Below are 24,319 nucleotides of genomic sequence, written 5' to 3' on the forward strand. Positions count from 1 at the left end.
TGTAACCCTGATCACTGCACTGTATGTTATATACACCTGGCCCCTGCACTGTATATAGTGTGTTGTATGTGACATCCTCCTGACCACTGTGCTGGGTATGTCACACCTTACATTCTCCTGACCCCTGCACTCCATATGCCGTGCTATACATCACAAGTTCTTTTATTGTCTCAACAGTCCTGACTATTGATAAAACTCTTTTCTGTCTTTAAATATTCTGTGTATAATGTAAAAGTTTAATTTTATAAATCTGATTCTTTGTTCTGAGGTTTATTTGTGCCTGGGGGATTGTCTTACAGCACAGTGATTGGGGGGTATTCGCTAGGTAACAGGACCGTTGGACACAGCTATGCCCATTTTCCACAGCTGGGATCTCTGCACATTGAGGGGTGTCCCTCCTTTACAGGTTCTAAATGCAGGATTTAAACAACTTTATCTTTTATCAAGTTGGATTCAGGAAGGACGAAGATGAGGAGTTCTGCATCAGCCATAACTTGGACCACAACTATCACCAGTTCCACTTTACAGGTGCCCATTGCTGAGAATTTGTTCTGAATGCTGATTGGTGGGAGGGGTTATGTAGGCGTGGCCTATGTTATGGAATCTGGGCCCAAGGCACTGGAGGGGTAAGATTCCCTTCCCATACATCACGGGGGGGGGGGATAGGTCATCAATGTTTGGCTACAGCATGATGGGCTGTTTACATAGCAAAGTGAATGCTGACTTCAGCCATCGTATTACCAGCCAGGAAAATCTTGCTATTGCTGGAATCCCTTGAATGTGATGGGCTTTGTACTGTACAATTCACCAATCTCCCTCCATCCAGGCACTCAGACCAAGTCGTAGAACCCCACTAACCAAACTCCAGGCAACAAATATAAAATAATAATAATGGCTGTGCAGGACTGTGGCACGCAACATAGCATACAGGGGGCATGGGACAGGGCTGTGACATCCAACATACCATATATGGGGCTAGGGGCGGGGCTGTGAGACCAAACATACCATACATGGTGCTAGGGGCAGGGCTGTGACACTCAACATACTATACATGGTGCAGGGGGCGGGCTGTGACACCCAACATACCATACATGGTTCAGAGGGTGGGGCTGTGACACCGAACATACCATAAATGGTGCTAGGGGTGGGGCTGTGACACCGAACATACCATAAATGGTGCTAGGGGTGGGGCTGTGACACCCAACATACTATACATGGTGCAGGGGGCGGGGCCGTGACACCGAACATACCATACATGGTGCTGGGGGCGTTGGTGGTGTTGTCACCACTGTGCTGCTCTCTGTTCTCCTTGCTGGAGGGGAAGCTGCACCTAAGGAGCTGCAGTGTGAGGATCTCCCTGCTTCATCTATACTGTGATCTCAGCTTCCTCCTACTCTATCATTACCCCACTAATCATCAGGGGGCAGATCTGACATGAAGGGGGTAAATCCCTGCCTCTATCAAGATACCTTCTTGGTCAGCAGTGTTTAAGTTAATATCAGAGATTGTTCGTTTAGATATTCCCAAATCTGCGGAAAGTGCCTTGTTTAGCAAATTTGACCAACCTTTTCCCTCCCATATAAAAAAAAAAAAACATATAATCCTTATTGTGATGGCAGCAAGGGTTCCATCAGCATAGGCTTTGAATAGGATGGATATTCCTATAGAACCTATATCTACTGGATAATGGTCAATGACAAACTCACTAGCATCTTGAGTGATAAAATGGATAAGTTTGACCAAATTTGGGAGCCCTAGAAATTGTACAAATTGGTGTAATACACTTTAAGGCTTACTACAGTCTCAACCTATACCCACATATTTTACTTTGACAGTCCCCAACCCCCTTTCCTTCCTCCTCCTCCTTTTTCATATCTGGAATTGTTCATCTCTATGGCTGTATGTCTCAAATGTTTTGGTAATTTTAATTTCTGATTGAAGCTTCTGTCATCTCCATCCCGGATCACATCGCACCGATCACATCTGAGCTCCGCTAGTAGCTTGTTCTGTGTTCATTGTACGATGTGATCGGTGCGATGTCGGCTGATCAGTGTACAATGTGAATGTGTGACTCCATCTATAATAAGAATTTTATGTTTTCCAAGCAGATCTCAGAACTTCTAACCACCAACTCTACCCACAATCAAATCTGATCTGTCATCTCCACCTATAATCAGGTAAGTCATGGACTCTGCACTCTGAACCTCAATGTGCCCATGGTGGTGGGGGTGGTGATGTCCTCCATGGTGTCCCCACATATCATCACAACATTGTACGTGGACGCAGCATATGTCAGTTGCATAAATTCTCAATGTGTATGCTGTGTTTGTGGACTGTATAGTTGTCAGTGCAGCTCCGCCCCTATCTGTGGTGACACCAGTGTGGCCCCCTGTAGAGCCCGCCCAGTCAGCAGTGGTGCAGATAAGAGGCCCCATATAACCGGGGTCCTGGCTGCTCCGTGGTTTTCTCTCTGTACCGTGGTAAGAACAACTACTGACTCCAGCATGAATTGTGCGATGTTGTTGTACATTGTGATGGTCTATGTTGGCTACTCTCCACCCTAATCTAGATTTTGTGTTTTGCAGGCATGGTGAGTTCAGAGATGGTAAAACCCCTGCTGGCGAGTAATGGCGGTGACTCCGCTTCCCGGGGCCCCTTATCCTGTGGTGACACCATCGGCATTTTGGGTAGTGGGGATTTCTCCCGCTCGCTGGCCACCCGTCTGCTGTCCTCCGGGTTTAAGGTCGTTGTGGGGAGCCGAAATCCGAAGCGCAGTGCTGGCCTCTTCCCTGCCGATGCCGAGGTCACCGGCCAGACCGAGGCAGCCAGACGCGCTGATCTGATCTTTGTTGCCATTTTCCGGGATCATTACTCCACCCTGAAGGGGCTGGCCGAGGTTCTGGCCAGGAAGATTCTGGTGGATGTCAGCAACAATACAGAGATCAATGTCAGCCGGGAGTCCAATGCCGAATACCTGGCCACCATCTTCCCTCAATGCACCGTGGTCAAAGCCTTCAACGTGGTTTCAGCCTGGGCCCTGCAATCTGGCCCGGCCGACGGCAACAAACAGGTGAGACCCCCAAAATTCCCCCCCTTACCTGTTCTGTGTGGAGTGTGGTAACCCATATCAACCCAACATCCCCTCCCTGTATGTGATTGGTTGCTGCGGGTTACAGCACCATGAATGGGTGAAGCCCTTTCAACGCCCCAAAGTCATGTGACTAAAGGGATCGCTGCAACCTCCCACCAACAGTCCCTGCCGGGAGTGTGAGACAGCAGGGTGTATCAGGGACTGGTCTGTTTAGTCACCTCAGGGATTGTGGTGCGGTGGGGGGCATCACGTATGATGCTGGGCACACATGTGCGGTGACGCATTGGTCTCCAACATGCAGAAATAAAGACGTTACCTCCTCATGCATTGCTGCTCCAGGTTGCATTTTCACCTCTGACTTTGATCAGTGCGGCATGCGTGACGGTTCTGTGTGTTCATCCATAACATGTGTTGTATGCTTGAGTGGCTCACTATAGGAAATACGACAGATAAAATCCAGACCAGATCTGCCCCAAACCCCCCCCCATGTGTTTGTTTTACTACCATACTCCCTGGTGATCCTGCTATGAAGCCCTCTACAGGCACTTCCTGTTATAGGGTGACAGCACTGTTGTGTCATTTATCTGTGTTGTCACCTTGTTACAGGAAGTGGGAAATTACAAATCTGCTGGCAGATCCAACAGGTAACAATAATTCTGTTCTGGGAATCTTTTAGTTCGGAGTTCTGCTTTAAGTTCTATTCATCATTTGGCTCTTGGGACTCCTTGGGGTGAATTGACCTTCACTGAGGGTATCGGGTGACACCAGGCTGTTGTCACCTGATTATTGATAGGGGGTGGGGAGGGGTCTGTGTGTGCTCAGCAATCCACCAATCAGAGTGAGCCGTGTAGAATTTGAACTGACGTTTTGCTCCGCCCCCTCCAGGTCCTCATCTGCTCGGACAGCGTAGACGCCAGGAATCGGGTGGCCTCCCTCGCCCGCTCAATGGGCTTCATCCCGATGGATATGGGGGCACTGTGCTCGGCCCGTGAGGTGGAGAACGTCCCCCTGCACCTGCTGCCTCTTTGGAAGGTTCCATGTGGGGGCGCCGGCCTCCTCTTCCTCTTCTTTTATCTCTATAACTTTGTGCGCGTTGTGCTCCACCCATATCTGACTGAGGGGAAGAACCAATTCTACAAGATGCCAGTGGAGCTGATGAACATCACCCTGCCCTGCGTGGCCTACGTCCTGCTCTCATTGGTCTATTTGCCTGGGGTCCTGGCCGCTGCCTACCAGCTGCGTAACGGCACCAAATACCGGAGATTCCCGGACTGGCTGGATAGGTGGATGATTCACCGCAAGCAGATTGGCCTGGTCAGCTTCTTCTGTGCCGCCCTGCACGCTCTCTACAGCCTTTGCCTGCCCATGCGCCGCTCTGCCCGATACCAACTTCTCAATGATGCCTTCAAACAGGTATGCCCGAGGTGTGCAACGCCCTTCAGAGTCACTCCAGAGGGGGGGAAAACGGTTTGGAAGGGATGGTGGGAAGGGGTAAGTTTGGTTGGTGGTGAGATGGAGATTTCTTGCCCTTTGTGTGGTTGGGTTGGAACGGGATGGTTTATACACCCCTCTGTAATAGCAGCTCATTACAGGCATTACTGGCAGTGACCAATCAGGATGAGTCTGACCCCCGGCTTCTGTGTTTCAGGTGAAGCAGAATGTGACGAGTTCCTGGGTGGAGGAGGAAGTATGGCGGATGGAGATTTACGTCTCGCTGGGGATCATAGCCCTGGGAATCCTCTCCCTCCTGGCTGTGTCATCACTGCCGTCTGTGGGGAACGCCCTAAACTGGCGAGAATTCAACTTCATCCAGGTGAGAGCTGGTCTCCTCAGAATCAGGGTCACTCCGCATGAAAGAGAGTCTTTCCCCCTCAACTGTTATGCCCCTCCCTTTTACAGCCCCACTCCTCTCCCAGTTCTATACTTCTTCCCTCCTCTTGTCTATATCCCTACTCCCTCCTCTCTTCTATGACTCTGACCCTTATCCCCCCTCTTCCTCTTATTTATTATCCCCTGCCCCCCCTTTCTGACTCCGCCTCTTGTCCCCTCTTATCTTTTATCCCCACCCCTCCTGTTCTATGACTCCACCCTTTGTCGCCTTTCTTCCTCGTATCTATTATCCCTGCCCCCTCCCCTCTTCTTACTCCACCCCTTATCCCCCCTTTTCCTCTTATTTATTATCCCTGCCCCCTCCCCTTTTCTGACTCTGCCTCTTGTCCCTTCCCTTCCTCTTATGTATTATCCTTACCCCTTCTCTTTCATGACTCCACCCTTGTTCACTCTCTTCATCTTATCTAGTACCCCTGCCCCTTCTCTCTTCTATGTTTGCCCCCTACCCCCTCCTTTTTCTGTTACCCATCTCTAATCTATATTTCTCCTTTTCATCCACTCCCAAGTCCCCAGCCTTTCTCCCCTCCTCTTTCCCATTTATGTTCCCACCTCTTATCCCCTTTATTTCCCCCACCTGTTGTCCCCTCCTAGTCTTACACCCCCACCCCTTATCTCCTCTTCAGCTTTCCTCTATTCTCCCCTCTCTCTTTCTTACCCCTCCTCTTGTCTATAACCCCGCCTCCAATGTCCTCCTCTTTGTCTTTCCTCTACAACCTGTGCTTCCTCTTTTTTTCCTTTCTTTGCCCCCCCCCCCCATCTCTTCTCCATTCCTCCACTTATATGACCCTGCCCCTTGTCTCCTCTTTTGACCCCCCTCCCCCCATGGCCTCCTCAGGTGTATGTATTTTGGTGCTTCAATGACTCTGTGTTGTCACAGCTTTTCAGATCTGGGTGGGGATCCCCTTTTATTAGGATTTGGGGTGTTCACCAGAGATGTGGGAAGCAGAATGGTGCTGTGACCCCCGTGGTGCGCAGTGCGGCATGCAGTCCCTCCCCATTCCCCGTGAGACCTGAGCAGGAATCTCAGAGTTCTCCGCCTGTAACAAGTTTTTCTCCAATTATTTCCGTGGTCTCCGCTGTGACAATTTAATTGCTGCCTCCCCCGGTCGCAGGGGATGCACTGCCTCCGCACAGATCTGAATTAATGTCCACCAAATCTGAAATGTGTTATTTTGATTTTGCAGTCGCAGCTGGGCCTGAGCGCCCTGGTGATCAGCACCCTGCACACCCTCACTTTTGGGTGGAGAAGAGCCTTCGACCCCAACCGCTACAAGTTTTACCTTCCGCCCACCTTCACCCTGACCCTGGTGCTGCCAATCATCATTATCCTCACCCGCTGTGCCCTCCTCCTGCCGTGTCTCCGCACCAAACTGACACGGATCCGTCGGGGATGGGAGAAGAAAACATACGGAAAATTCTCCGATCTCAGTGACACCTCCACAGAATGTTCCAGCAACGTCTAGGGGAAAGGTGACATGAAGTGGGGGCCAAATTTTTGATGGGGACACCGGACCTGCTGGCGCTATAACAGGAAGTGGGAACTTCAAATACAAAGATGGATAATCAGAACGCCAACCAGAGAACAGCACCCACTACAGGCTGTGCTGTTACCGGGGTCACGCCACTCACAAATGATATTTAAGAGTCTGGTGCTGTGCCCATTTTGATGTCAGTGGGGACACCTCATGGAGGGGGAATCTTATTTTTGGAGCCCCTGTATGATGCAAGTCGGTGTGGGGTTCCCTGCTGTCACATGACCTGTGTTGCCTTACCATCCAACCAGACATTTTGTACTGTTATAAACAGCCAATAATAAGAGGCCACACCCACACACCTATCACAGGGAGCAGAGGGGTCCAGTAAAAATCTCAGAAGCGGTCATCTCTCACGCTCCCCCTACTCCCTGTTGGACAGACTTGGTCATGTGATCTATTGAATTAGATTGGACTCCGGCCGGTAGAAGTGGGCATGCTGGGAGTTGTAGTCTCACCGCTGTAGATTGCAGACAATATTATTCACTGATTGCATTATTCTAATGAGATAAAAGTCAAATGTTAATGTTGCCTCCAAGTCAGTTCCTCTCTTTGCTAGGGGCCCCTGTGGATGGTGGAGAATGATGAGGATAGACAGCGTCCCCGGGGTAATAGTGGGGGCATCTGCGGCTGTGTGCATAATGTCGTTCAGTGCCCCAAATACTACCCACAGGGAGCATCAAAAAGGACCGGTCACTGTGTTTATATCTCAGGGGTTCCTGTGCTGTATATGCTCTACCTCACCTGCGCCGCTATCTGCCCTCCCCCTAGGGGGCTCCACTCTCAGGTATGATGGAGACAGAATAATCTGGGTGACACTGGAGGTGGTGTCACATGATGCACCTCTCTCAGGGGTAGGGATGGTGTCACACATTAGGGTAATTCTCATTACCATGATGTATTGGGGGCGCTGTGGGTGCTAGAGTTGGGATCGCCATGCCTCCTCTCATTACAATGATTTGATTTCAGCATTGGCGTCACTCTGCAGCTGTCCCTTTAAGCTGTCACCATGGTGCCAGCGGGGAGACAAGGACAGGAGCTGTGCCCACCTCACCCGCAGATTCAACTCTGTAAATGTTTCATGAAGTCAATGAATATGGATTTGGGAGCTTTCATCTTCCTCCTCCGGGGATGCCGAGCAGAAACCGCCATGATTGAAATGTCAGCTCTGTGGCACAAAGACAATTCGAGTCACTGAGCCTGGGGAGTCTAGAGCTCTGCACTGAACTATAAAGCCGATTATTGTGGGTGGATATTTTCTTATTGTTCAATAAAATGCTAATCAACAGCTGTTGCCTGCACTCTGTGGGTGGGGACAAGGGACCAACCCCTAATCCAATTGGTCAGTTAAAGTGTTATATCTCTCCTGCACCTTACACAGGGTTTTAGGGAAAATGTAGCCCCAGGTAAATATAAAGTGGGGGCCACAAATGTTTACCCTTCCAGCTCTCCTCACCCCTATTTTGTCAAATTAGGGCCCCGGGTTACTTTCCCAGCCCCGGCTGTGCATAGGAGGTGTCGACTCCCCTTGTATAGGGGGAGTGCAGCGATCTGATTGGCTGTTCTAAATTTACAGACTTTGGCCCTGGCGTTACAAATTCATATTTGCCCCAATAATGACCACACAACCCTGTACATTCCCCCTCCCACCTCACAAGCCAATTATAAGAAGCCCTATCAAGCTGCACTCCAGGTGGATCTGTGTACAGTCAGTATTATGTGCAGCAGAGCTCAGAATGGGTTGTAGAGACACAGCAAAAAAATCAAACAAGGAGCACACTGATAGGAGGAGAGAGCAGAGGGGCTGCTGCTTCTCTTTTCATTATCCAATCACAGGCTGGGGGATGGGAAAGACCTGCAAATCTTACTGACACCAGTAGAGAAAAATAAGGTCCCCAGTCCTTCCAGATAGCAGCGCTGTATAAATCTTCAGACTGGATGGATGGAAATCCTCCTGCAGGTTTACATAAATGTGCGTTCCGTGTATTTGTATCCCACTCCAGCAATGGAACTGCTGACGCCCTGACATCGGGGCTCTATGTACATCTCTCAGAGACAAGGACGGGTCATGTGATGGAATACAGGCAGAGGTCAGGTAAGGGGGCAGAGCCACAGTTTTATTGTATAGCTGCATTTAGAATGAAAGACAACACCCCCTTCACACCCCTCAGCATCCAGCCAATGGGGGGCATCACAAAAAAGACAAAAGTTCTGATTTTGGTGTAGTAGGATAAGCCCCCCCCGCAGGGTCTGGAATTTGGGGGTCACAGATTTCTCTGTAATATTCCCCCCCCCCCCCCCTTTCTGTACACAGCATTGACCTGGATGTGACTGATAAGGAGTGGGGACACCTTGCAGGGTGGGGCTGTGACACACAGTTACTTTTTGGGTGGATGAAGCAGCCCAGCCAAAGATAAAACTCTTATCAAACCCAACCAGCAAAAAAAAAACAAAAACTTTCCCTGTGGGGGTCACGGAATTCAGATGGCGGAACATTGCTGTCACCAGGTACTGACGGGGTTCTTCTTGTACTGCCTGTAGTCAGTGTCACAGAACAGGGCGAGCTCTGTCTCATTGGCTGCCAGGGAGAGAAACAAAGTCACATGATAAGAAAACAGGAGTCGGGTCACCGGCTATAGGGGTCACTTCCTATAAGTGGCGGGGTCACCAGATATCTGGAATCAGAGATCCTCCATCCAACTCGATGCAATGTGTAGTGACAGAATAATGAAACCCCCCAGTGACAACCTCTCCCTATTGCATCCCCCGGGGTTGTCACTTCATATGGAGTTCAGATACCCCTCCCCACCTGTGACTCCCTAATCTTCTATGGGGGTGATGGTGGTAAATGAGGCACTCGCAGTCTGTCCACTTGGAGTATGTAGCACTGTATTACACCCCCATCCCTACGTGTGCTGCCTCTCATCTGATATTTAATTCATGCGGCTGAAGAAATATGCAAAGTGAGACACAAATGAGCTGCTGCCGTCCCTTCAAACAGCGCTAATTACCCACCTGGGAGCCGACGCGGCTGCACCAGCACTCACATGTCTCAGCAGTCAACGTGTTGTCACCCCGCCGGGTCAAGGAGCTGCTCCCTGAAACCCGTGTCACATTTTATTCATTCCCCGCACAGCTCGGCATGCAGACAGAACCAACCACAGCTTAACCCGTGCAGCCCGAAAGATGTACTGTTCCTAGGTGGGGGGGGGGGCATGAGAAATGCATTGCTGGGGGGGGAGCAAGTTAGCCCATCGGCAGGAAGCCAGTGAAATCTCCAAAAAAGGCTAAATGCCAGGAGCTTCAATGCAGATAAATGGGGCTCTGTGCACGTGAGGATCAAACTCTTTCAGGGGTGGTGGTGGGGGGCATCACCCAAGTCTGCAGGCGGCGGAGTGAGAAACCAAGGAGGTAAATAGCCTGCAGAGAGGGAGGAGTACATGTAATATAGACCAGTCAGTGCTGCTCCATCTTCTCATGCAGGGTGACTGGTCTGGTCCCAAACACCCCTCCACAGATCACTGCACCCTGTATTACACACTACAGAACCTGTTGCCCCCTCCCCCAGCCAGGGCACAGGGGGCAGATTGGGTTCATTTCCCTGCAGACATTTGTACCCTGCCAGCTACTCACACTGCAACCTCACTGCTAATACCAAATCCTTACTGCCAATGTTCAACCGATCCAACCTCACTGCCAATGGTAATGACACACAGCGACATCTGCTGATTATGAGTGGGTACTGCATATACCAAAACCCCACCAACCCCTAGTGTCAGACGCTACAGCTCCCTCCACTGGACTTTAATGGGTACTACCAACTCACTGCAACCCCATCATCAGAGACATTAGAGATCACAAGCCTCTCACTACTGACAATGTGGGACATACTGCACCCTCTGCTGCCCATCTATATGCACTACTCCTACACCACAACCCCACTGCCAATATCAGAGACAAGCAGCGCCCTCCACTGGCCATGAGGGAGTAATGCACATGCTAAAACCCCATTGCAAATGTCAGTGACATATGGAACCCTCCACTGGCCCTCAGCCAATACGGCAACTCCACTGTCAATATCAGAAACACAGGCACCCTCTGCTGAGCGGTGGATACGGCTCACAGCCTAATGCTGCAGAGGTAGACAGCACCCTCTGCTGGCCATCAATGAATACTGCTTGCACACAAACTCCACTGCCAATGTTGACCCATGATGGCCTTAACTGGCCATTATTTGGCAGAAGAGAAACAAATCACTGCCAATGTGGGATACACTGCACCGTTTGCTGGCCATCATTGTGCATTTCTCACATCACAGTCCTACTAAAAATGTGAGAAACATGATGCCATCTGCTGGCCACCAGTGCACACTGCACCCTGGACAGGTCACTGTCTTATCAGTTATATTTGGTAGAGAAATTCCACTTCCTGGATTTTTTTTTTTTTTTTAAACACCACAAATAAAGTTTATTCTTTATACGATAAGAGCACTTTGTTCTGGTGCACAATTTCAACTGGAAATCATCCAACCACTGGGACAAAGATCTCATCATGAGTTTCCTCAGCTCTGCAGCAGTAATGACAAATCTGTCAGCCACAGTGAAGGAATAAAAAATCTGAATGAGGAGAATCTGTGCCACTTCCTCCCCGACAGACATTGCCAACCCGGGGGGATTAGCAGAGCGCTCGCCACCCTCCACCTCTAATTTCCCATCACACAAATCCTGAACCCCAGGAATCTTATAATGTACAAAACTAATCCCAGACCGAAGGATCACCGACCACACCCTGATATCAGCTTCATGGCCCCCCCAACTACCCCCCAATATCAGCCTCATTCCACCACCACCCCTATACATCAGCCCCATGCCCACTTCTCCACATGTGCAGACTTCGGCCGCCACCTGGTACTCGGCAGCGCAGATTTGGATTTGATTGGTTCCCATCTATTAGCCCAGACAGTTCTTACATAAACTCATACACTTATAAATGAGGCCAGAAACTGACAACACTACGGTATAGGGATGAATACTTACCTACACCAGCCTCCTGTAGGCTCTGTCCATGCCGCAGAATTAATTTTTCGTCATCCTCCAGGCCCACCACCAGCTCGTTGGTCTGAAACAACAAATTACAGAGCTGAGATTACTGAACTATGGAGGGGCAACGATGTGTGAGATGTTGTAACCAATAGCAACAATGTCGGAGGGGGGGTGAGGACCTTGTTGTTAAACCCAACGAGGTCCTCACTGGGTCTCTGTGCTAATGCAATGGGGCAATTCTTTTTTTTTTTGTTTTGTTGGGGGGGGGCTGTAAATAAACACACTGGGGGGGGGGGGGGGGGGGGTATATAAATTGGAGTACAGGGATGGAGGAATACTTGAGTGAAAGTATAGTAGTTCTCAGATCAGTAGCTGATTTCCAGTTTTTCACTCTCAGTGAATCCTTAGTTCACAAGTGACAAGTAAGTGACATAGGTGGAGAGAACCTCTGCAGAGCCTGTACTCACCTTTGCGCCGTGTGCCTGGTGAATGATCTTCATGGTATCTGCACAAACAGAACAAATGATTAATATTCACAATACACAGAGCCAGCAAGAGGCTTCCCTATGGAGGTAGATTCGACGCACACATCCAGACCCTTCAATCACCAGGGTCACCCATACACTGCAATGCTCTGATATAAAGCTGAGCACACCAGGTTGGGGGTCCTTATAATTAATCTGATCTGCTGTAGATTTGGCCCCCTCACTGGGCAGATCTGACACATTCTGTATGGATGCAGATTACCTAAATCACATTGAAATGGCCAGGGGAGACGATTTGTGAATGACATATCTGTGGCCCCTCGTACGATCTCCTTGGACATCCCACCCATTCAATAGTCACATTCAGGAACCTCCTGGCCCCAAATCATCACTCTGCCTACTAAGTGGTGACCACAAGGGGGTGCACAGATTGGACAGCACCAGCTGCAGCCCGAACACCACAACTACCCCACCTCACCTCTGATTTGCATGCACCTGGCTGGGGTGACCACAAGGGGGCAGATACTAATCACTGTATGTCCTTGCAAAGATTTCTGCTCCTGCACAGGAAGTGACAATGAAACTAAATAATCCCTCAAATGGGGACACCAAGAAAATCCTGAAAGATTTTTACCACATAACCCATTAGGTCTCCCTGTGAGGATAAAGGAATAATAAAAAGCTCACACTACCCTTTTTACATGTCCCTAAAAATGTTTTTAGCTTGAGTTTGGGACAAAGTATGAGCCGGAGGAGTGAGACTACAAATCGTGCAGAACACAGAGATGGACATATTGCACATAATTGAGGTGTCAGGGTCCCTTCCTGCCATGCAGACATAAAGAGAGCTCTCTGCCTTATATCAGAGGCTGGGAGAGCCTCCTACTGCAGGGCACTTACCGTACGTGTGCTTCCTGAATGGGGGAGGCAATCCAACCCTCACTGCAATATCTGAAAGATAAACAGCAACCATTAGATATAAAAATGGAGCGGCTGTAGGGAGAGAGAAGATGAAGCCAGAAGATAAAGATGACACCTCTGTATTACCTTTCTTTATGAATTCTAGAAATTCCTGCACTGTCTGATCCAAGTTCACTCCATGATAAACAACGGGGCGGAAATTCCGGTGCTCAAAGGATCGAACCAATCGCACGGTGACCGTCACCTCCGGGGTCATCTGTAGTCTGGAAGAACGAGAGACAGGAAGACAAAAACGACACCAGATTCCCATGGAGGTTCTGCAGCACCAACATTTCCAGTCTGGGCTCACATAAGCAATGGGAAAACTTTAAAACCGACAGCAGCAAATCAGAACTTTTGCGTTATCTGAAATCTGATTGGCTACAGCGGGTCTGCAATGCCAATATAACTCAGACAGATCTACATCAGAGGAGACACCTCTCAGTTTCTATATTATATCTTATAATCAACTCATGTAACTCTTATGAGAACTCCCTGCACTAGGGGGCAGCAAACACAGAGCTGAGTCACTGATTGCTCAGACATGGGACTTTAGGTTATAGCGCCCCAAAGAGACTGAAATTCCAGAGCACCGAGCGGTCTCCAGGGATTGAATGGCAGAAGCTGCTTTCTTTCAGACCGTCTCTCTCTGATTGAGACTTCATACAAAGCTGTGGGAATGAACAAAAGCAGATGGGGTGAGGGAGTCACTGCTGGGAAGGGGGTCCTTGTTCTGACACATTCAGACATAAATGAATCTCTAAGCATGCAGAAAAATATTCACATATATCCCGCTTACATTACACATAGAGTAAATACATTATACAGAACACATGATAGACATATAACATACATAATATCCAGAACATACAAGACACAATATACAGCACACATAATAAACATATACCATACACTGCACACACTTTGCACGACTTCCGGCTTAACGTGCTCCGGGTTCGGCCAAACCTCTTTCACTCTCCTATTCCTAGGTGGGCGGCGTTAGTTGCTATGAGCGCAGCCTGTAATATAGAGTTATTTCAAACACACCGAGACGGATTGGATGTAGGAAATGTCAGTTCGTTGCCGATGTAGTTTCGTTGTTGTCCCCGTCTCTGGGCGCCGCCATGTTTCCTGTGACAGACGCAGATTGACTTGCAGTAACTTTTCCAGGTGATGGCGAGGAGGAGACCTGGACGTCTCCACACATGGAGGCGGGCATTTTGAAGCCTGGTGATGGTGCTTAGGAGTGACACTTTGCAGGCTGGGTCCTGAGCTCATCTGCCCAGTGTGGCCCCTCTCACCTCACCAATAATCCCATTGATGGGCAATACTTACTCCCACCCACACACCGTACAATATAATATCTGCTGCAGTTCTGGGGGACATGCACCAAGGCAGCATGGGGGGACACTGGCTCAGTGTGTATTCTTCTGGTGGAGGTGTGGTGTCCCCCGGTGGAGGGAGGGGGGTAGTGTCCCCGGTATGGATTCCTAGAGTGGTGGGGGGAAGGGAGTGGTGTCGCCTCTGCTCTGATTTCAGACAGAATTGTGAAATGAGAAATTTCATCACAAATATTTCCCCAGCGCCACTTCCTGCCCTGTCGCACCATTCCAGGTCATGTGACATTTCCATTTCTGCCTTTGGAACAGAGAGATTTAGACCCCAAATATCCCCCCTATCTCAGACCCTGAGATCTACACGTATGTGACCCCCGGCCTCTGTGACGTTTCAGTCATGTGACCTTGCAGCTTTTACCCCACATCCATAAAATGACTCCTCATATCTGGGGGAGGGGTCGGTGAGGAGCGGCTCGGTGTGACCCCAGAGCTGCAGATAACAAGGATCAAGTGACGCTTCCCCCAGATTCAGGCTGTGACACGCCGGGAACACCGCACACAATATCGCCACAGCCGACTTCATCCCTGGACTTTACCCCCGTGCCGTGTCACCAATCAGTGCAAATAGAAATTAGACTCTGATCTACAGATACCTTCTCACCCAATTACACCGTGACCCTATCACCCCACCATGGGACCCCATCCTCCACCATGTGACCCTATCACAGCATCATGTGACCCCATAACAGCACCATGTGACCCCATCACCCCACTATGTGACCCCATCAACCCACCACAGCATCATGTGTCATACTCCATGCAGCACCACTTTATTTTATTTACTGTATAGATATATTTATCACCGACATATTCCGTAGTGCTGTACAGAGGCCATAGTCATGTGACCAGCATGTAGCAGTACATATCAGTTATAGAGGGTCGGATGGCCTTACAATACCCGAATCCTGTACACCTGACTGGCTTCCAGTATAAACTCTGCTGTACAGGGCCACTGAGTCCCCAAATACAGCGACTGTGACACGGCAGCACCCGAGGGGTTACACAGAACAATGGGGGCTCTCACCACCCTCATCCACCAATCACAGCACAGACAATGGGGGTGGGGGGGGTTTGAATGGGGAACAAAAACTGCATTGTACTGGGGGTGGAGGATGGAGATCAGCTTTCATTGAACCAATCAGAAGCCTCCTCTCACTGCCTCTTCTGGCAGCTGCGATGTGATTGGTTGTTATCCTGACAGGTGACCCTATGTGACCTCGGCCCTCCTTGTACACTGTCTACAGAATCTCACAACCCTGGCAAATATTGTACTGGGGGAGGAGGGGGTCTATGAACACACGGAAGGTGACAACTGTCAGTGTCTCCTCAGGAAATATGAGTCCTTTCCCTCCATGGTGACAGAAGAAGGTGGGGCTGTCACCTGTGTACGATCAGTGTCAGGGGAAGGTATTCTATGCTGCACACATTGCGGCTGCGTCTGTTTTGTGCCACACACAAGGTGGCCGCACAGCTATGCTGCGTCACGTGATCCAGGTGGTGGGTGCTGATTGGGTGAGAGTGATAAGATGAGGGGGCGGAGTGAGTTGGAGGACAGAAAGTGAGGAGAGCTGCATGTGCTCAGAGTGACAACACCCCGAGTTGAGGACAGAAGTTGTTCCATTTAGATCCGGCAATATTATATCCGAGTCCTGCTCCACCCTACACACATCATGTCTCAGGTACTGTATATTATTCTATCTGCGCCCTGCCCCACCTTACAGCACCATGAACTCATTGTTCTCTGTATTGTCTGGGCTTTGTTTGCTTCACCTGTCAGGTTGGATGACAACCCCAGCCTATCTGCCGAATAAATTCTGACATTGGGTGACACCTGACACCCAATCAGGTGACCTGTATGGTGGGTGGATTTCTGGTTGCTATGGGTGACTGCACTTCTTTTGTGTGTTACTGGGTGGCCACCATGCTCTGTGGCCATATTGTCCTCCCACATTGGGGATTGATGGATCACAGACTGATAATTCAATTTACTTGGTGTGAGAAGACAAATCAGAGCTCGGAGCCCCCTGGTTCATACACCTGCCTGGTGTTCCCCAGCCCCTGAGTGTGCACAGCAGTGATCACCAGAATAGAGCTCGCAGATTGGACGGATGTATCACGATCTGATTGGTCTGCTTTTATTATCCAGAAACACAGAAACAAGTGCTGCCTATGACAGCCAATCAGAATCCAGCATTCATTTGTTATACAGGGAGAGAAGCTGGTAGGCAGAGCCAGGCCTTCTCTCAGCCAATCTCTGTGATATGTGGTGTAGGCTGGGGGGGTGGGAGAAGAATGATTCTCCATTGATTGGTAATATTGGGGGGGACAAGAATGATTCTCCATTGATTGGTAATATTGGGGGGGACAAGAATGATTCTCCATTGATTGGTAATATTGGGGGGGACAAGAATGCATACTGCTTTTCCCATTCCTGCCCTGTGGGTGGTGCTCCTCATAATATTGTTGCTGTGACATTTCCTGTATTATCACCTCGGAATAATTTTCAATGGAAAGGCTTGGTGTGCAGCAAGTGGTGCCCTCTGTGGGAGGGGGGAGGAGTCTTATAATGAATTGATTTCTCTCTTCCAGGCTGACTTTGAAAAGGCTGCAGAGGAGGTGAAGAAGCTGACAAAGACCCCTGCTGATGATGAGATGCTGCAGCTGTATGCTCTGTATAAGCAGGCCACTGTGGGCGATGTCAACACCGGTGAGTGTGCAGAGGCCGGGGTCACCCTTCGGAGGTCATGTGATTGTCAGACAGGTCCTCTTTAGGCTTTGGCTTCCAGCACAGATTTTCATTGAAAGTGCCGCAGCCTCAGGGCCTGGAGCATGCCCAGTCTGTCTCCAGCCAATTAATAGAGAGTGTGGCAGACTGAGCTCCCCCTTAGTAGACCCCAAATCTGCAGACCGTGAATACGGATTATTGGCTTGTAATTGTATCAAATGTGTGCCAATCACAAAAACGGCTGACCAATATGTGACATATGATCGGTGACGGCTGACCGCCATCTGATGACACAGCTTCTCCTTCTTGTTCCTTCAGCTCGGCCGGGAATGTTGGACTTCAAAGGAAAAGCCAAGTGGGACGCCTGGGACTCCAAGAAAGGTGGGTGAAGAATCACTGTGTGTGACCCGCCTCCAATCTTGCCATCCTCTGGGGTCTGCTGGGTACTCATTCTGATCTGACAGTTCCCATATATTGAATGATCAGCTTTACCTGTCCAACTAAAGTTCTGTTCAGACAAATCTGTGATTTCCCATCTGGGGGTGAAACCATTGTTCATTGTTCCTGTCTATGTTCATTGGCTGGGAAACCTGCACTGAGGGGGAGAGCAGACACAGAATGAACGGGCTGAGTTCAATATTAGCATTTGTAGATTGCAGAGGCCTGACTGATTGGTGTCCCCTTTGCTCTTGCAGGAATCTCCCAGGAGGACGCCCGGGCACAGTACATTAAGCTTGTGGACGATCTGAAGGCAAAGTACTGCTGATGATTTGAGGGATTGGTTCCGTCTGTCCTGCTGGATTTTCCAGAACGGTTTTATATTTATAAAATAAATGGCCGTTATTACTTTTCATCCTGCGTGATCCAATTTGTGCTTCCTATATTTATCCGGAGGGGCAGCAGTCGTGACAATGGGGGTGGTCCTGTGTTGGGGCATCTGTATAGTGATGGGGCAGATGGGGGCAATACAGTGATGTTTATGGGGGTAGATAATGGTCAAGGGGTGGAATTTGGCTGGGACACTCACTGGAAGCCGCAAAAGGTTGTTTGACCCAGCCCAGGCCCCTCCCACTTAAGCTCTTGCACGGCTTTATTGCTCTGTCATTATGGGGGGTATATTTCTTGACCAATAGGGACAGGTGGGCAGAGCTGACTGTACCAGGAAGTACTGGAACTGTCATGTGATTGTTGGAGTTGCTCTGTCTGTCACAGCCCACCATAGTTCTCCAGAATGTGCTGCAGATGTAGGGAGGACCCCGATTCCCCCCCCCCCCCCCCCTCCCTTTTATCAGTTACAGAGTTAAAACATTTAATTTTAGTTGAATGAACAACACAGATTTGACATTTTTGATATTTCTTATGGTTGGCCACTAGGTGGCGCTCCAGGGTTTCTGTGCTGTAACTAAATTTCCTGCTGTTTTATACCTATTTGGTAAGTTTACCACAAGTGAAAGATCTGGAGACCCCTCCCCCCACCATCCCATTTCTATCTATAGACCTTTGTATGGAGAATCAGTTAGAGGGAGATGTCTACAAGTGGGAAGACCCTGCCTTCCTATGATTTGGGAGGGGTCTGGGGACACATCGCCCTATGCGCAGCCTCTGATACATTTCTATTTCTATTAAAATCTAAGTGACCACAAACATCCACTTATACACCAAACAAAGCCAGCACCAGACTCCCATCTCCGTGTTGTGGCAGCACAGGGAAGAGCGCAGTTTGCTATGTTGCAGGATTGTGTGCAGGACCACTAATGGAGCGCCAATACATTGTCACAGTTGGGCAATGCATTGTGGTGTGTTGGTCTGAGTGTACAAAAGGTGTGTTGCCTTTCTCATCATAGGAGCAACCCAGGGGGATAATAGAGGTGCAGTTGGGGTTCTTCTGTGTATTACCCCACCACTACCGAGATGTAAATATTCCACTGTCTAGTTCTATGGGGCTTTCAGTGGAAACTTCTGCACAATACCCTATTGTTTATTGAACAGAGGTGAAGTATTAGATTTGTCCTGCAGGGGGCACCCAACCACGGTATATTGGGTGGTGAGGCCAGGATATTAACCAGTAGAATCACCTCCAGTATCAGGAGACCCCAATCACTAGCAACACCCAACTGTGACCTCTTAGGATGGAGCATTACCCCAAACCCCCAAGTCTTGGCGAATTGGTATCCCATTAGTCTCTGTACAGAGGACTTGACACTCTTATTTCCCCCCCCACAGTCACACACTTTTAATATACATTTATATAGCTCTGACATATACCACAGTGTTGTACAGAGAACACTGAGCCAGTCCTTTCAGTCTCTGTACAGAGGAGCTGACACTTTAATGTCCCCCACAATTACTCACTATAATTATATATCACTGACATATACCACAGTACTGTACAGAGGACACTAAGCCAGTCCTATCAGTCTGTGTACTGAGGAGCTGACACTCTAATTTCCCCCCTTCAGTGGCACACTAATATTATCCATTTGTATAACTCTGACATATACCGCAGTGCTGTACATAGAACACAGAGCCAGTCCTATCAGGCTCTGTACAGATGAGCTAACACTCCAATGTCCCCCCTCAGTCACACAGTAAGTTTATACATTTATATATCACTGACATACCGCAGTACTGTACAGAGAATACTGAGCCAGTCCCATCAGTTTCAGTACAGAGGAGCTGACAATTTAATGTCTCCCTTTCAGTCACATACTAAGTTTATACATTTATATAGCTCTGACATATACTGCAGTGCTGTACCCATTGATAAACACAATTATTTAGCATTCGAGGGGTTAATTATCATGGAATGTCGCTTATTAGCATCCCAATGCTTGGACATATAATGGGTTTATGTAAAACAACCAGAATCATTCCTGTGGACTGTCAGGCAATCACAGGCACTCTCTGGTTGTATAAATTATTACAATTTAATAATAATAAACATATACACTATGGCTAATAATGTCTTAAAGGGACAGAGTGTATTTAAAAAACCATTCATTGGATCCCCTTGATAATAAAATCTGACCCAGTCTCAGGCTTGGACCTCCCTGAATAGGAAGTTAGGAGGGGTGTAGTAACATTGTTCCCTCACCCATTATGGGTCCCCTGGAACCCGCATAACCATCATCCCTTGCCACTGGTCCCCCTGATCCAAAAAAGATGGTGCACCCCCCCCCCCTCCCCCATTCAAAACATAAAAACATGTACCCTGAGTTATACAGTCAGGGATGGGGTGAACCTGAGATCTGGGAACACCAAGCACCCTGCCTGTAGAGGGAGCCCAATGCTAGGGTGGTCAATGTGCTGTTGGGGAGTTCATGCACATTCCCCCACCTTTGGGCCCCCTGACTCCCTAATCTACCCCAGGGTGACTGTGGCCTCGCCTCCTCAGCTTTGCTTATCACACCAGCAGCTCCCCTCCCTCCTCTCCCCTCCTATCTCTTCCTAGGCAGAACTGCTGAATCAGCCACAATGCAACTCCAACCCAGAATGTGACTGTCACCTGCCCAGACCTGTCACTTCAGGGGCAACTACTGCAGGATGACTGCCATAGTGCTTCAGGTGAGTGAGTGAGGGGGGCAGATGTACAGGGGTGAGGGGAGAAGGGGATCAGCTGACCAGAAAGCTTTTTACAAAGTGTCCAGAAGTTTTCTCTGAACTTTGCTAAAGAATTGGGGGGAGGGGCAGTGTGACTGCTACTTGGGACTCTGTCCCTCTCCCTGTCCCCCTTTCTTTCCCTCTACCCCCCCCCCTCCTTCTTTTAGTCTCCTCTCACTTTGTGACTGTGCAATCTGAATCCCCACAAATATAAAGTGTGAATGATTGTGATTGGAGAAGCTGTCTTTATTATAGGTGGATGGGTCTTTATTATGGAGGAAGGGGTGTTTATCATCGGTGGAGGTGTCTTAGTTAAGGGTGGAGGGGTCTTTATTAATGGTGATTATTGTGGGGTAAATTTTTTGGAAGGGGGGGTCTCTTTCTGTTTCTGTTTCCACTAAGTTGTTTTGACAAATTCATAATCATGTAATCATGTTAGGATAGGTCGGAGCGCCTAGTGGCCAACTGCCGCATCTGCAGCCAAAGCTAGAAAAACAAGTGACACCCAGGGAGCACTCAGACTCCACTGCAAACTGAATCACTATGAACATAAAATGTTTTCTTATCTGGAGGGGGAACTTACAATGATTCAGCTTCTGGGGTCACACAGGGGGTATGGGGGGAGTGAACGTAGTGACCAGCATTTGGACTGCAGACCCCACTTCCTAACTAAAACGGTCACTGGGGCAAGTAAGGTGAATCTTCCCAATGGGGACACAGAACGCAGGAAACACCTTATGGGGGTGTAACACCCTCATTATATCCATAATTACACAGAGTTGACTTTTGACCCCATCACATGCAGTGAATTTTCCCCTTGCTGTGACCTTGCAGCAGATTAATGTTTGTCGGTTTATAGCAGGACGGGGACATATTGTTCCGTCCTTTATGGGGCCAATTAGTGGTGGCATTGGAGGAGACATTTATAACGTGTGGGTAAAGGTCACAGATATGAAGCAGTGACATGGGGCCGCTCTGCCAATTATCATTCGAATTCTGATAACAGACTGGAGATCCAGACAGCTTCCCTCCCTGGTCTAGCTCCTCCCTCCTTGGGGGCACTCCTGCCATTGGGGCTGACGATGTTTATTATCCTTTGTTATCCTGGTACAGACAAACCAGCTGAACAACATCCGATCCCCATCCAATAGACATTATAAAACCACCCCCCCCCCCCCTCCAAAACACAAATCACTGCAGCAGAAGTGACAAACATAAACCTCGGAATCCTCCTCCATTACATTCACTTCTCCCTACACTCATTTAAGAGAGATGAGAAAAATTGGATTAACCAATGAGTCGAGGAGAACTGGGGTACGGGTAATGTACAGCACGGCATGTACAGAGTACAGGGGTCAGAAATATACAGCATAGAGGGCCATGGGTATATAATGTACAACATAGTGCAGGGGCCAGATGTTTGGAATGTACAGCACAGTGTACAGAGTGCAGGGGCCAGATGTTTGGAATGTACAGCACAATGTACAGAGTGCAGGGGTCAGGGGTATGGAATGTACAGCACAGTGTACAGAGTGCAGGGGTCAGGGGTATAGAATGTACAGCATAGTGTACAGAGTGCAGGGAAATGGAATGTACAGCACAGTGTACAGAGTGCACGGGCCAGGGGTATGGAATGTACAGCATAGTGTACAGAGTGCAGGGAAATGGAATGTACAGCACAGTGTACAGAGTGCAGGGGACAGGGGTATGGAATGTACAGCATAGTGTACAGAGTGCAGGGAAATGGAATGTACAGCACAGTGTACAGAGTGCAGGGGCCAGGGGTATGGAATGTACAGCATAGTGTACAGAGTGCAGGGGCCAGGAGTACCACAGGGCTTCTTCCATTGGTCAATGGGATGTAGTGTTGGCAGAAACCACCCCTTGAGATCTGAGTGTCAGTGTGATAAATACCCCTCCAGTGATGTTGGTGGCCCCTTCCGTTGATGACAGTAGAATTTTATTGGGGAGGGGGGAATATGTGTGACACTCATCATACAGACAGGTAATGAGGGGAAATCTCCTGACACATCCTGATTGGTGGGAATGAGTTGAATATTTTTGGGCCGGTCGGTCTGCTCTCTAACCCCCCCCCAATGTCTGTTCCTGCAGATTCAGAAGAAGATGAAGCCTCGGGTCACCTCTCAGAAGTTCTTTGAGACATTCCTGCGAGTTCTGATGACTCTGAGCACAGGAACTGCCATCGTCCTCTCCTCCATCTCCATCTGTGATGGGAATTGGCTCTCCGCCCCGGGGAGGCCCCTCTTTGGGGTGTGGGACACCTGCAAGGCCAATCGGGATCCTCCATGCTCCGAGGAGATGATGGGCCTGAGTAGGATTATGGTGGTGGTGCGCACTACGGCGTGCCTGGCTGTGGTCCTGGCCATCTTTGGATTGGAGTTGATGATGGTGTCACAGCTGTGTGAGGATGGCCATTCCCGCAGGAAGTGGGCCCTGGGCTGCGCCATGCTGCTGGTGGGGTTCCTCCTGTCCTCTGTGGGGACAGTGACCTACGTCTTCCTGCTGAGGAACCTAGCTATCTACGGAACCTTCACCTTGACCTTCTGGGCTCAGTTCCTGGCCGTCTTCCTCTTCTTCCTCAACTCCATCAGTGGACTTTACTTGAATCGTTTGACGGGGTAAAGGAGAGGCTCCTCCTCCGGGCCCCAGAGAGAAAAGGGGTGATTTCTGGGGCCAATCCAGACAGGACTGCAATTTTGTATAAAGCCTGGGAAACCTGGGACATTTCTTCTATGCACTGAGGAGCAGACCGTCCGCAGCGCACAATGGAGGTTGAAAGATAATTAGTGGTTCCATAAATGATGCCAGCAACACACTGCACTGCACACTCACAACACTGCACCAGTCTGCACTGCACATATAACTCCTCACTGCAACACACATATGCCACGCACTCAACACACTGCAACACACTTGCGTAACACACTGCACTTCATCACTAGGTACCACACTCAACTCCGCACATAATGCTCTGCAGTGCACCACTCTCCAGTCTGCACAAATCACTCCCCACTGCACACACTGCACCACACATACACAGCGCACTGCACTCTCTGGTCCACACACCACTCTGCTTCACATTCTGTGCTCCACACGCACTGCACCAAGAACACAGAGGATGAACATTTCTGCCCCGCAGACTTTTTTCCGGAATCGGATTCCTCATTTATTCTGACACTCCGAGCAGTGCGGCCTTTGTGACTGTGTATTTCTGTGACCGCACAGATTGTTGGTTGCTGTGTCCCCAGCAATAAATCATAGGGAATAGCACTGGATACATTGACAAGGTGGGGGAATCCTGAGAAATATTTGGAGTGGAGAACTGCCTACGGTGCTGCTTACCTGGCTGTCATGCTGATCCTTTGGATTCAAAATGTCTCCGACCCGGGAGAAGTTTGCACTTTAAATTTCTGATCCTCAGTGCTGACAGCCAGGCAGAGCAAGGATTATAGAGGGGCCCCAAAGATCCCAAATTCTTTGTGTAACCGAATCAAAATAAACTCCAAATTCAGTAAGAATCCGATGTATGTGCCTGCCGAGATTCCACCAAAACCTCCCAGAGAAGCCACAACGCAC

The 24,319-nt window shown here is 49.2% G+C and overlaps 4 protein-coding genes across 7 annotated transcripts; 3 read left to right on the plus strand and 1 right to left on the minus strand.

Annotated features, from left to right (window-relative positions):
- Positions 1-1,948: 1,948 nt before the first annotated feature.
- Positions 1,949-7,801, plus strand: STEAP3 (STEAP3 metalloreductase). Of its 2 annotated transcripts, none has more exons than XM_072417854.1 (5): positions 1,949-2,177; positions 2,586-3,070; positions 3,977-4,504; positions 4,740-4,904; positions 6,166-7,801. In XM_072417854.1, the coding sequence occupies exons 2-5, from the start codon at positions 2,588-2,590 to the stop codon at positions 6,442-6,444; spliced, it is 1,455 nt and encodes a 484-aa protein (XP_072273955.1). In that variant the 5' UTR covers positions 1,949-2,177; positions 2,586-2,587; the 3' UTR covers positions 6,445-7,801. The 2 variants fall into 2 exon arrangements, with proteins under 2 accessions (XP_072273955.1, XP_072273956.1); XM_072417855.1 differs by lacking the exon at positions 1,949-2,177 and adding an exon at positions 2,417-2,480.
- Positions 7,802-8,604: 803 nt separating this feature from the next.
- C7H2orf76 (chromosome 7 C2orf76 homolog) lies at positions 8,605-14,607 on the minus strand. Of its 3 annotated transcripts, none has more exons than XM_072417858.1 (6): positions 13,913-14,607; positions 13,088-13,224; positions 12,941-12,991; positions 12,023-12,060; positions 11,550-11,631; positions 8,605-9,091 (listed from the first exon to the last, which is right to left on the minus strand). In XM_072417858.1, exons 2-6 carry the CDS (start codon positions 13,215-13,217, stop codon positions 9,015-9,017), a joined length of 378 nt encoding a protein of 125 aa, XP_072273959.1. In that variant the 5' UTR covers positions 13,218-13,224; positions 13,913-14,607; the 3' UTR covers positions 8,605-9,014. The 3 variants fall into 3 exon arrangements, with proteins under 3 accessions (XP_072273959.1, XP_072273958.1, XP_072273957.1); XM_072417857.1 differs by having other exon boundaries at positions 13,924-14,604; XM_072417856.1 differs by lacking the exon at positions 13,913-14,607 and having other exon boundaries at positions 13,088-13,900.
- Positions 14,608-15,917: 1,310 nt separating this feature from the next.
- On the plus strand, positions 15,918-17,973 carry DBI (diazepam binding inhibitor, acyl-CoA binding protein). Its single transcript, XM_072417859.1, has 4 exons — positions 15,918-16,076; positions 16,987-17,104; positions 17,441-17,503; positions 17,818-17,973. Exons 1-4 carry the CDS (start codon positions 16,068-16,070, stop codon positions 17,886-17,888), a joined length of 261 nt encoding a protein of 86 aa, XP_072273960.1. The 5' UTR covers positions 15,918-16,067; the 3' UTR covers positions 17,889-17,973.
- Positions 17,974-20,527: 2,554 nt separating this feature from the next.
- TMEM37 (transmembrane protein 37) lies at positions 20,528-24,261 on the plus strand. Its single transcript, XM_072417861.1, has 2 exons — positions 20,528-20,686; positions 22,835-24,261. Exons 1-2 carry the CDS (start codon positions 20,666-20,668, stop codon positions 23,363-23,365), a joined length of 552 nt encoding a protein of 183 aa, XP_072273962.1. The 5' UTR covers positions 20,528-20,665; the 3' UTR covers positions 23,366-24,261.
- The last annotated feature ends 58 nt before the right edge of the window (positions 24,262-24,319 follow it).

The sequence above is a fragment of the Pyxicephalus adspersus genome, chromosome 7, assembly GCF_032062135.1.
Source record: "Pyxicephalus adspersus chromosome 7, UCB_Pads_2.0, whole genome shotgun sequence".
In the NCBI taxonomy this organism is placed as follows: Eukaryota; Metazoa; Chordata; class Amphibia; order Anura; family Pyxicephalidae; genus Pyxicephalus; species Pyxicephalus adspersus.

Bases quoted from the DNA above. Each gene is read 5' to 3' on its own strand.
- STEAP3 (XM_072417854.1), top strand. From the start codon at position 2,588: ATGGTGAGTTCAGAGATGGTAAAACCCCTGCTGGCGAGTAATGGCGGT. The intron at 3,071-3,976 runs GTGAGACCCCCA...CGCCCCCTCCAG, and splicing joins CGGCCGACGGCAACAAACAG to GTCCTCATCTGCTCGGACAG. The intron at 4,905-6,165 runs GTGAGAGCTGGT...TTGATTTTGCAG, and splicing joins GAGAATTCAACTTCATCCAG to TCGCAGCTGGGCCTGAGCGC.
- C7H2orf76 (XM_072417856.1), bottom strand. From the start codon at position 13,271: ATGGGAATCTGGTGTCGTTTTTGTCTTCCTGTCTCTCGTTCTTCCAGA. The intron at 12,992-13,087 runs GTAATACAGAGG...TTTATCTTTCAG, and splicing joins TCTAGAATTCATAAAGAAAG to ATATTGCAGTGAGGGTTGGA. The intron at 11,632-12,022 runs GTGAGTACAGGC...TTGTTGTTTCAG, and splicing joins ACCAGGCACACGGCGCAAAG to ACCAACGAGCTGGTGGTGGG.
- DBI (XM_072417859.1), top strand. The intron at 17,105-17,440 runs GTGAGTGTGCAG...TTGTTCCTTCAG, and splicing joins TGTGGGCGATGTCAACACCG to CTCGGCCGGGAATGTTGGAC. The intron at 17,504-17,817 runs GTGGGTGAAGAA...TTGCTCTTGCAG, and splicing joins CGCCTGGGACTCCAAGAAAG to GAATCTCCCAGGAGGACGCC.
- TMEM37 (XM_072417861.1), top strand. From the start codon at position 20,666: ATGACTGCCATAGTGCTTCAG. The intron at 20,687-22,834 runs GTGAGTGAGTGA...CTGTTCCTGCAG, and splicing joins TGACTGCCATAGTGCTTCAG to ATTCAGAAGAAGATGAAGCC.